At 42.8% G+C, this 13,171-nt stretch overlaps 1 protein-coding gene across 2 annotated transcripts in view; it reads right to left on the reverse strand.

Moving 5' to 3' along the window:
- Nucleotides 1–13,171, reverse strand: part of slc4a5a (solute carrier family 4 member 5a) — a 65,165-nt gene that overhangs the window by 23,136 nt on the left and 28,858 nt on the right. For both annotated transcript variants that reach the window (XM_037778585.1, XM_037778586.1), the window contains exons 6-11: nt 12,614–12,766; nt 12,089–12,217; nt 9,511–9,566; nt 1,574–1,731; nt 1,384–1,471; nt 34–188 (exon numbers count right to left, since the gene is read on the reverse strand). In XM_037778585.1, coding sequence (XP_037634513.1) covers nt 34–188; nt 1,384–1,471; nt 1,574–1,731; nt 9,511–9,566; nt 12,089–12,217; nt 12,614–12,766 — 739 coding nt within the window. The remainder of the gene's footprint in view (nt 1–33; nt 189–1,383; nt 1,472–1,573; nt 1,732–9,510; nt 9,567–12,088; nt 12,218–12,613; nt 12,767–13,171) is intronic.

Below are 13,171 nucleotides of genomic sequence, written 5' to 3' on the forward strand. Positions count from 1 at the left end.
GTGCATTACTGCAGTGGAAAGTAAAACTCCAACCTTTTGTCAACCGACGTGACTTTCTTGGGCGGCTCAATGCGGATTTTGGGATCCCATTCTCCAGGCGGCAACACAATCACCTCATCCAGAAACTCATCTATGCCTGCGATGAGGTCCTCCCGATCTCTGGCCTTGTAGGCGACATCACTGAAGAGCTGGGAGACGGAGAGAGAGCAATAAAGGATTTCACCATTTCAACTGGCTACTCAGAATAATAACTGGGATTTGACTCATTCCCATCCTCCCTGACGGCCTCTGGAGACTTGTTCAACATAAACTGTGGAAGCTATGTGGACATTTTGACCTCAGTGGATTACATTTAAAAACAGCTGTCAGTCAGTAACTAATCATAGAAACACTGAGTTATGAGCACCGGAGCATAATCAGAGGCCTGATTCTAGCAGGCACTCGGGCGTTGGTCCAGTTTAATTTTCTAAATGGTGAGTGCACGCTGCTCAGAGCGCCGCTCTTTAGGGCCGTAAACCAAGAAAAGAGCACAAACTGAATATCAGAGAGAAGCATTTTAAAATGAAAAGTAGCAGGTATCTGTAGAAGACAGAGACACACAGACAGCTTTACTTTATTCTGGAGTGTAGAACGATCAGTGAGTATGTTGGAGTCTCTAGATTGACTTATTATCCAGCCAATAACTGTATATGGAATCTAAAGGATGTCTGTGTTTACTGTATGTTAAATAATAAAGTTAACACTTAAATCAAAGTCTACAATTAAAGTCAGTGTTGCGATCTTCGGTTTTCTTTGTGAGTCAGACACGTACAGAAGAAGTAGGAATAAACCCAGAGACCAGTGATAGATGAGGAGACAACAAACCAGATCCTGTAGCTATGCTAGAACCACTAGAGCTAAATGCATGCTAACACGATCAAAATGACAATGCTAACATGCTTCTACCATGTTCCTAGCTGAGTGTGTTAGCAGGCTAACATTCATCATGTATTTGAATGTGAACTGAGGTGGTGCTGTGGTGTGAGAGGGAAGGTTAACTCCTGTTCAAATGTCACATTATAATGGAGGTCGATGTCAGGTTACTTACCACCAACTTGTCAGGGTTTCATTGTGGCAGCTGAAAATAGTATTTTTGTGCACAATTGTGGCAACGATTTAAAATAACAGCCTATTATTTCTTATCTACTTGCACCTGCTATTTAAATAGACACTCCCATCAGTGAGCCGCAGGCGACTCGTTACCCCAACAGAACCAATCAGCATCACTTCCAGATGGAGTTAAAACACGTGGCACATACATGTTCGGCTCTAGTACAACAGTTAATGACATGTTCTGTTGCCACAAGTTTGAAAGGCATGTCATGGAAACATGAAACCACTCACGTCATCCACCATTAGGGTTGCTATGGCTCGGCCAATCTCGTTGTAGGACTTGGCCTTTCCTTGAGGTCCCAGGAGAATAAACAGGAATCTGTGCAGTGATAAGACAGACAGTGATAGTGAGGTATATGCTGGGATGGCAGCAGTGTGTGAAAAGAGCTTTGAAGGAGTGAAAGACAACAGATCCTTTCACCTGGTGGGAACAGGGACCTCCGTGAGACCTCCGAGTGTTGTAGCCTGGGCCAGGCGGACAAAGGCCACGAAGGGTTTGTTGAGGAAATCCACCTCACCCACCAAGACGTTGGATGCCTCGGCGTCTCGGGGGATTTTCTTCATGAATTTATTTTTTAGCTACAGAAAGTGGAAAGACAAAGAGAACATGTTAAGATATGTTTTATCAGCACACATTCATATTTTATGTCAATGCAGAATTATTTTTTCTCTTCTATTTCTTACTTTTTCCGAAACAATTAGACAGAAAATGTAATACAAACTATTTAGATAATCAATTAATCTTTTCATTCATTTTTAAGTGAACATTACACAGCTGTGTTGAATACTCGATTCTGATTGGTCAATCACATCGTTCTAAGGTTTAAGGATATTACAGGAGACCGTTGCTACGTATAGCAGACCGTTGCTACGTATAAAAGACCGTTGCTACGTATAGCAGACCGTTGCTACGTATAACAGACCGTTGCTACTTATAAAAGACCATTGTGATGTAAACAGACTGTTGCTACTTATACAAGACCGTTGCTACGTATAACAGACCGTTGCTATGTATAGCAGACCGTTGCTACGTATAACAGACCGTTGCTACTTATAAAAGACCGTTGCAACGTATAACAGACCGTTGCTACGTATAACAGACCGTTGCTACTTATAAAAGACCGTTGCTACGTAAACAGACCGTTGCTACGTATAACACACCGTTGCTACATATAACAGGCCGGTGATACGTATAACAGACCGTTGCTACGTATAACAGACCGTTGCTACGTATAACAGACAGTTGCTTTGTGAAACAGACCGTTGCTACGTATAACAGACCGTTGCTACATAAAGCAGACCGTTGCTACGTATAGTAGACCGTTGCTACGTATAACAGACCGTTGCTATGGATAGAAGACCGTTGCTACGTATAACAGACCGTTGCTAAGTATAGCAGACCGTTGCTACGTGTAACAGACCGTGGATACTTATAACAGACAGTTGCTACGTATAACAGACTGTTGCTATATGAAACACACCGTTGCTAAGCATAGCAGACCGTTGCTAAGTATAGCAGACCGTTGCTAGGTATAACAGACCGTTGATACTTATAACAGACAGTTGCTACGTATAACAGACTGTTGCTATATGAAACACAACGTTGCTACGTATAACAGACCGTTGCTACATATAGCAGGCCGTTGCTACGTATAACAGACCGTTGCTAATTATAACAGACCGTTGCTATGTGAAACAGACCGTTGCTACGTATAGCAGACCGTTGCTACGTATAGCAGACTGTTGCTACGTATAACATACCGTTGCTACGTATAACAGACCGTTGCTATGTGAAACAGACCCTTGCTACGTATAGCAGGCCGTTGCTACGTATAACAGACCGTTGCTACTTATAACAAACCGTTGCTATGTGAATCAGACCGTTGTTACGTATAAGAGACCGTTGCTACGTATAACAGACCGTTGCTACGTGTAACAGACCGTTGCTACGTATAACAGACCCTTGCTACGTATAGCAGACCGTTGTTACATATAACAGACCGTTGCTACGTATAGCAGACCGTTGCTACGTATAACAGACCGTTGCTACGAAAACAGACCGTTGCTACGTATAGCAGACCGTTGCTACTTATAACAGACTGTTGCTACGTCTAACAGACCGTTGCTAGGTATAGCAGACTGTTGCTATATGAAACAGACCGTTGCTACGTATAACAGACCGTTGCTACGTATAACAGACCGTTGCTACGTATAACAGACCGTTGCTACGTATAGCAGACCGTTGCTACTTATAGCAGACCGTTGCTACGTAGAGCAGACCGCTACTTTGTATAGCAGACCGTTGCTACATATAACAGACCGTTGCTACGGATAGCAGACCGTTGCTACATATAGCAGATCGTTGCTATGTATAGCAGACCGTTGCTACGTATAACAGACCGTTGCTAAGTATAACAGACCGTTGCTACGTATAGCAGACCGTTGCTACGTATAACAGACCGTTACTACGTATAACAGACCGTTGCTATGTGAAACAGACCCTTGCTACGTATAGCAGGCCGTTACTACGTATAACAGACCGTTGCTACTTATAACAGACCGTTGCTACGTATAACAAACCGTTGCTACGTATAAAAGACCGTTGCTATGTGAAACAGACCGTTGCTACGTATAACAGACCGTTGCTACGTATAACAGACTGTTGCTACGTATAACAGACCGTTGCTATGTGAAACAGACCCTTGCTACGTAGCAAGGGTCTATTTCACATAGCAACAGACCGTTGCTACGTATAGCAGACCGCTTCTACGTAAAACAGACCGTTGCTATGTGAAACAGACCATTGCTACGTATAACAGACCGTTGCAATGTATAGCAGACCATTGCTACATATAGCAGACCGTTGCTACGTATAACAGACAGTTGCTATGTATAACAGACCCTTGCTATATGAAGCAGACCGTTGCTATGTATAACAGACCATTGCTACGTATAACAGACCCTTGCTATATGAAGCAGACCGTTGCTATGTATAGCAGACCGTTGCTACGTATAACAGACCGTTGCTACATAAAGCAGACCGTTGCTATGTATAGCAGACCGTTGCTACGTATAACAGACCGTTGCAACGTATAACAGACCGTTGCTACGAAAACAGACCATTGCTAGGTATAGCAGACTGTTGCTATATGAAACAGACCGTTGCTACGTATAGCAGACAGTTGCTAGGTATGACAGACCGTTGCTACATATAGCAGACCGTTGCTATGTATAGCAGACCGTTGCTACGTATAACAGACCATTGCTACATAAAGCAGACCGTTGCTACGTATAACAAACCGTTGCTATGTGAAACAGAACGTTGCTACGTATAACAGACCATTGCTATGTATAGCAGACCGTTGCTACATATAGCAGACTGTTGCTACATATAGCAGACCGTTGCTACATATAGCAGATCGTTGCTATGTATAACAGACTGCTGCTACGTATAACAGACCGTTGCTATGTATAACAGACCGTTGCTATGTGAAACATACCGTTGCTTCTTAAAACAGACCGTTGCTATGTATAACAGACTATTGCTACGTATAGTAGACCGTTGCTACGTATAGAAGACCGTTGTTACATATAGCAGACCAAAGCTACGTATAACAGACCGCTGCTACGTATAACAGACCGCTGCTACGTATAACAGACCGTTGCTACGTATAACAGACCTTTGCTACGTATAACAGACCGTTGCTACGTAGAGCAGACCGTTGCTACGTAGAGCAGACTGTTGCTATATATAACAGACCGTTTTTATGTATAGCAGACCGTTGCTATGTATAACAGACTGTTGCTACGTATAGCAGACTGTTGTTACATATAGCAGACTGTTGCTACATATAACAGACCGTTGCTACGTATCACAGACAGTTGCTATGTAAAACAGACCGTTGTTACGTATAACAGACCGTTGCTACATATAGCAGACTGTTACTATGTATAGCAGACCGTTGCTACGTATAACAGACCGTTGCTACATATAGCAGACCGTTGCTATGTATAGCAGACCGTTGCTACGTATAACAGACCGTTGCCACGTATAACAGACCGTTGCTACGAAAACAGACCGTTGCTACGTATAGCAGACCGTTGCTACTTATAACAGACCGTTGCTACGTCTAACAGACCGTTGCTAGGTATAGCAGACTGTTGCTATATGAAACAGACCGTTGCTACGTATAACAGACCTTTGCTACGTATAACAGACTGTTTCTATGTATAGCAGACCGTTGCTATGTATAACAGACCGTTGCTACGTATAACAGACCGTTGCTATGTATAACAGACCGCTGCTACGTATAACAGACCGTTGCTACGTATAACAGACCGTTGCTACGTATAACAGACCGTTGCTACGTATAACAGACTGCTGCTACGTATAACAGACTGTTGCTACCTATAACAGACCTTTGCTACGTATAACAGACTGCTGCTACGTATAACAGACCGTTGCTACGTATAACAGACCATTGCTACGTATAACAGACCATTGCTACGTATAGCAGACCGATGCTACGTATAACAGACTGTTGCTATATATAGCATATCGTTGCTATTTATAGTAGACCGTTGCTACGTATAACAGACCGTTGCTTCTTAAAACAGACCGTTGCTACGTATAACAGACTATTGCTACGTATAGTAGACCGTTGCTACGTATAGCAGACTGCTGCTACATAGAGCAGACCGTTGCTACGTAGAGCAGAACGTTGCGATATATAACAGACCGTTTCTACGTATAGCAGACCGTTGCTACGTATAACAGACCGTTGCTACTTATAACAGACCGTTTCTACGTATAGCAGACCGTTGCCACATATAACAGAACGTTGCTACGAAAACAGACCGTTGCTACGTATAGCAGACCATTGCTACTTATAACAGACCGTTGGTAACGTCTAACAGACCGTTGCTATGTATAACAGACCATTGCTACGTATAACAGACCGTTGCTACGTATAGCAGACCGTTGCTACGTATCACAGACAGTTGCTATGTAAAACAGACCGTTGTTACGTATAACAGACCGTTGCTACATATAGCAGACTGTTGCTATGTATAGCAGACCGTTGCTACGTATAACAGACCGTTGCTAGATATAGCAGACCGTTGCTATGTATAGCAGACCGTTGCTACGTATAACAGACCATTGCCACGTATAACAGACCGTTGCTACGAAAACAGACCGTTGCTATGTATAGCAGACCGTTGCTACTTATAACAGACTGTTGCTACGTCTAACAGACCGTTGCTAGGTATAGCAGACTGTTGCTATATGAAACAGACCGTTGCTACGTATAACAGACCTTTGCTAATAACAGACCGTTTCTATGTATAGCAGACCGTTGCTACGTATAACAGACCGTTGCTACGTATAACAGACCGCTGCTACGTATAACAGACTGTTGCTACGTATAACAGACCTTTGCTACGTATAACAGACCGTTGCTACGTAGAGCAGACCGTTGCTACGTAGAGCAGACCGTTGCTATATATAACAGACCGTTTTTATCTGTAGCAGACCGTTGCTATGTATAACAGACTGTTGCTACGTATAGCAGACTGTTGTTACATATAGCAGACTGTTGCTACGTATAACAGACCGTTGCTACGTATCACAGACAGTTGCTATGTAAAACAGACCGTTGTTACGTATAACAGACCGTTGCTACATATAGCAGACTGTTGCTATGTATAGCAGACCGTTGCTACGTATAACAGACCGTTGCTACATATAGCAGACCGTTGCTATGTATAGCAGACCGTTGCTACGTATAACAGACCGTTGCCACGTATAACAGACCGTTGCTACGAAAACAGACCGTTGCTATGTATAGCAGACCGTTGCTACTTATAACAGACCGTTGCTACGTCTAACAGACCGTTGCTAGGTATAGCAGACTGTTGCTATATGAAACAGACCGTTGCTACGTATAACAGACCTTTGCTACGTATAACAGACCGTTTCTATGTATAGCAGACCGTTGCTATGTATAACAGACCGTTGCTACGTATAACAGACCGTTGTTATGTATAACAGACTGCTGCTACGTATAACAGACCGTTGCTACGTATAACAGACCGTTGCTACGTATAACAGACCGTTGCTACGTATAACAGACTGCTGCTACGTATAACAGACTGTTGCTACTTATAACAGACCATTGCTATGTATAACAGACTGCTGCTACGTATAACAGACCGTTGCTATGTATAACAGACTGTTGCTACGTATAGCAGACTGTTGTTACATATAGCAGACTGTTGCTACGTATAACAGACCGTTGCTACGTATCACAGACAGTTGCTATGTAAAACAGACCGTTGTTACGTATAACAGACCGTTGCTACATATAGCAGACCGTTGCTATATATAGCAGACCGTTGCTACGTATAACAGACCGTTGCCACGTATAACAGACCGTTACTACGTTTAGCAGACCGTTGGTATGTATAACAGACTGTTGCGACTTATAACAGACCGTTGCTACGTATAGCAGACCATTGCTACGTATAACAGACCGTTGCGACTTATAACAGACCGTTACTACGTATAGCAGACCGTTGCTACGTATAACAGACCGTTCCTACGTATAACAGATCGCTTCTATGTTTAGCAGACCGTTGTTATGTATGACAGACCGTTGCTACGTATAGCAGACTGTTGCTACGTATAACAGACCGTTTCTATGTATAGCAGACCGTTGCTATGTATAACCGACCATTGCTACATATATTAGACCATTGCTACGTATAGCAGACTGTTGCTACGTATAACAGACCGTTTCTATGTATAGCAGACTGTTGCTATATATAACAGACCGTTGCTACATATAAAAGACCATTGCTATGTATAACAGACTGCTGCTATGTATAACAGCCCGTTGCTACGTATAACAGACTGCTGCTATGTATAACAGACCGTTGCTACGTATAACAGACCGTTGCTACGTATAACAGACCGTTGCTACGCATAACAGACTGCTGCTACGTATAACAGACCGTTGCTATGTATAACAGACCTTTGCTATAGGCACAATTCTGATGTCGGACTCTGGAGGACCATTTTCGTGTCAAATTATTGATTTCTTCAGTAAGTAACCGTGTAATAAACGGGATAATGTACAGCGAGCACTGATTCAATTTTCTCAAATGTGATTATATGCTGCTGTTCTGCTGTCACATGTGACAATAAAGTGAAACTTTTTTACTATCTTCTGACATTTTATAGAAAAAAATGCGAGAAAAAAAAAAAAATCAATGGTAAATATAACTATTAGTTGCAGCCCTATATTTGTAGCTGCAATGACTGGATCTCCCTGCAGGGATCATTAAAGTTTCATCTCTGAACATGGCGGAGAAGTCTGGGAGGGCGTCGTTGGATCGCCAGACATTTGCTAGATAACAACCCTGCGTTGTTCCATGAGCATTAAACCTCACGACACAGCAATCAGAGCTGTAAAACCACCGCAGGCTGACACGGCTGTGACTGAGAGAGGGGCGGCGAGCTGACCTTACCCGTCTGATTGCGTGTAAAGGTGTGGTGGGAAATTGGACGGCAGCACAATAACACTCGGTGATGGAGAGCCTCGCCAATAACCCCAATCTGTGGCTCCATGTGAGGGCCGAGCACGCGGACCGGACAATGTTCTTGTTGTTTCCAGTTCAGTATTGACCCACACACACAAACACACGCAGTAACAAACGGTCACATGTGACCTACTGTAGTTCATCCAGCCCACTACTCATAACGGGGATACTGGGAACTGGACAAGCAGCGCTCGTCCTCACAGTCACACTAACAAATGAAGTTCACAGCCTGCATCAGACGCTCCTCAACAAATTCTCATTCATTTATTTTTGTACATTAGTCATCACTGTGAATGACACTTAATCCTGACCTGTCTGTTTTAAAGCCCGGCGGCCTGATCTGAGCTACAACAGACGCCCTCGTATCGGTCCAAGCATGTGTCACCGGGTTTAAGCCACGTTACTGCACAAATGAGTTATGTGTTTGCACGCTTCCTCTATCGCTCGCTGTCACCGTCACTGGCAACAGCAGTGACAGATTGATGACACTTATAGGACGGAGCATCAATTGAACACAACACAGCGCCTCACGGAGACATGAGGCGGGTAATCTCAGCAGTAATGGAGAGCAACAAAGTGGAAAATGAGTAAAGACTCTAGAGACGGCGTCCATGCAGATAAACAGACATTTTGATATTTACATTATATAAGATAGGAACATGACTTTAATGATAAAAATATAAAACACGCTTGCTTTGAGGAAATGTTGGTCACTCTCTGATAATGTGTAAGTATGCAGAAGGTTGAAGTCATCACCTGGTCTGTGCTGGGAGTATCTGCAATATCATTCATGCTCCGACTCTGGGCGTGACCTGGATGCAAAACAACAACAAGTTATAACATCTTAATTACATGCTATATAAACTGGAAAAAAAAAGTTCAGAAACTTGTGTTTGATGGATTATTTCTCTGTTGTTACAATGCTAATTGGCATTGTATTTTACATTGTTGGAAAGCATGTTTATTTACCTTCACAATGATGTCCAACTTGTAAGGATCATGCATTTGTGGGATGAGCAGCCCAGCTGATTATGTGGGGAGCGCCCAAGAAAAATGTTCTAAAATGCTCTGTCAATGGTAAACAGAGTATTCTCCTGTTGGTGTTGACTCTTGTTTTGAGTTGTTTGGTGGATTGGATGATTGAACTCTCTATCAGTAACAAGGAACAAACAAGACATATTGGATATTTTACACTTTATTCATTTAATACACCGTCAGGAGCCTCAGTAGCGGTGGAAGATCCATACGCAGCCACAACAGCCTGGCACCTCCTCCTCATGCTGGTCACCAACCTGGTCACAGGTTGCTGTGGGATGGCGCAGCACTGCCCCCACCAAAAGCTGTTACTCCATCAGCATAGCGTTCTCCACGTCGTCTCCATACTTTGACCCTGCCATCCAACTTTCGCAGACAGACCTGGACTCATCACTGAACATGACATTCCCCCACATGTTCAGGTTCCATTGTCTGTGTTGTCGACACCAGCGCCAATGGGCCTGACGGTGAAGGGCAGTCATTGCAGGCTTCCTGGTAGCCTTATGAGAATACACTGTTTACCATTGGCAGAGCATTTTGGAACATTTTTCTTGGGCGCTACCCACATAATCAGCTGTGCTGCGCATCCCACAAATACATGATCCTTACAAGTTGGACATCATTGCGAAGGTAAATAAACAGGCTTTCCAACTATGTAAAATACAATGCCAATTAGCATTGTAACAACAGAGAAATAATCCACCAAACACAAGTTTCCAAACTTTGTTTTTCCAGTATAGTTACAAACATTCATTCATTCCATCGTCCATCAAAATATTAAACAGCAATAAATAGGTCTAGTATTATATGATATGATTTTATTGAGAACTAATATATCGTAAATAGATTATTTATTATCTGGTATTATATGGTATTATACCTGGTCTTAGTATTTAAAACTATTGTCTTTTATTACCTTTTATCATTTTAAAGAACTACTGTCTCACACTCACCATGTGAATTTAAGCACATTCATGTATGAGTGTATGTATGATCAATGTTTTACGTGTGTATGTACATTGTGACTTTGGTATGTTGTGTGATGCAGTGGCCTGGAGCCCAAGACAAATTTCCCTGTGGGACAACAAAGTATATCTTATATTCCTTCATTTAGCGCAGAGATTTTAAAAGTGTCAGATAAAATTTCTGAATGGCAGACAAAAAACTACTACCTACCACAGTGGCAGGAAGTAAAAAAAGTTAATTTCAGAGCCTGGTCCTTGAGTAAAATACTGAACCCCATACTGGTGTGAATGAGTGTTTAAATCCTGATGGTCCTGATCCCATCAGGATCTAATCTAAATACCTGTGGTATTTAGGTACATGTATGTATGCTAACAGGTAACGTGAAGTGCTTTGAGTGGTCGGACGACTAGAAAGGAGCTATATAAACGTCTTACTGTACTTCAAGGTCATTTTACACACTCTTTGAATTTTGATTACTTTAATAACTCTTATAAATTGGAGTCAGAAGTCAAATGTTTGCTTGTTAGTGTGTGTTGGACTGAGCAACAGGACGCTGACTTTCGTTGACTTAAGACATTTCTGATTCTAACATAACATAACCCCACCATAACATAAAACTTACATAGAATCCCTTTAAAGGGACTCTGTAAGTTTTTACACATTTTTTAATCGTTTTTTTTATTTCCAATGTGTGAACAGGTTGTAACCTAACCATGACTTTCTGAGTTTCCTCTCTCAGCCTGTAGACTGACTTTAATGTGAAGAATGTGGGACGTTTTTTTTTCCGGGAAAATCCAACAGATGTGCATCATGCGTGCTCGTGAGTGCCATGATTTCAGCTCCGCTACAGGGCTAAAACTGTGTAACCATAGCTAACGGTTGGTTAGAAATGGAGTCCGCTAACGCCAACAAATGACCAGCCCCCCCCCACCACAACTCAGACTCAACATCGACCTTCGATTCATGGAGGGACCTTCAGTTGGTTTTAGGAATCAAAAAGCTTGCAGAATTCCTACTGGACAGGTGAGCTAACATTACTGCCAAGCATGTGAAATATACAGTGATATTGTGGTTTTAGCGGTCAGTCACGTTCAGTCTTGTGTGAGTCGCCTCACTGTTTTGATCAATGCTCGTTTGCGTCTACGTAGCACAAGCAACAGGACGCTGACTGTCTTTGACTCAACGGCCACAGGTGTCGCTGTTAACAAGCTGTTTCTGATTCTTACATTGAGTCCTTTAAACATATCAGTATCTGCCTTCAGAGAACAACACAAACCCTGATTTCATGAACACCATCAAAACAGACAGTATGTAAGTTGAGACAAACACTCACGCAGGCGACCGTAGTTGGCAGACTGCTGTTTCATCCGGAGGTCCTCTGTGGATCGGTTAAAGTTGGCCATCGGCCCTGGACCTGGACCTGGTCCCAGACCCGGTCCACCACGGGGCCCCACATTACGACCTGGAACAAGAAGGGAAACAGAACCAGACACAAGCAGTGAGCGAGCGGTCGGAGGTGATAGCAGTATGTGCCCTGCCTGGAGGTGAGGAGGAAATGCTACAGCGGTAATGAACTCATCAAACATTAATACGTCCCTTGTGGAGGATGTGAGCCTTGTTGACTGCATTGTGTTCATTAATTTACCAAGTGAGTCCAGTACATGCATGATGGGTTTCTAAGAGGCTGCACATTAATATACATGGGACGAAAATGGACTAATCTTTGATAATTGTTATGATATGTCATAATGCACGCTGTCCAACACTGTGTGTAGTATTATTAACCATAGTGGTCCCATGATGTATTGTTTCTCTCAGATATAAAGCTAGATGATCATTTCCAACACTGGACACTCACCGGTGGAAGAGCTGGACTTTCCGATGTCAGCTAGCGAGCGGTGGATGGGCTTCTTGGTCTGGTGTCGATGTTTCCTCAGCAGGACGAAGCTGATCTTCTCTCTGAGCTCAGGAGAGATCAGACCTTCCTCTATCTGTCTCTCAATGATGTCGTCTGGAAACGGACACGTTCATATTACACATGAGGACATCTGGCATCCAGTGTTCACACATTACTGTAGTTTGATACCATTGTGTTGAATGTATAAATATATATACAGTCCTGTAGAGCACATGGCTGACTAGCACTAAAGCACTACTGGTGTTGGGTTGTGCTGGTTGATTTCCGTCCTCATATTGGCTAATAGAGATCCCCTAGGCTCCATGAGAGCAACACACAGTGTCTGTGCATCCAATAAACTTTTCTTGTGTATCATCATCATGATTTTCTGGAGAACTCCCCACAGCAAACAGACATTTTCTAAGAACAGACAATAACCAATAATTTGAGCTATTAACACTAATAACACAGATTTTACTAGCTAGACAGGATCCCATTCAGTTATGATCCGTTTAGAGA

Source organism: Sebastes umbrosus, chromosome 8, assembly GCF_015220745.1.
Source record: "Sebastes umbrosus isolate fSebUmb1 chromosome 8, fSebUmb1.pri, whole genome shotgun sequence".
Classification (NCBI taxonomy): Eukaryota; Metazoa; Chordata; class Actinopteri; order Perciformes; family Sebastidae; genus Sebastes; species Sebastes umbrosus.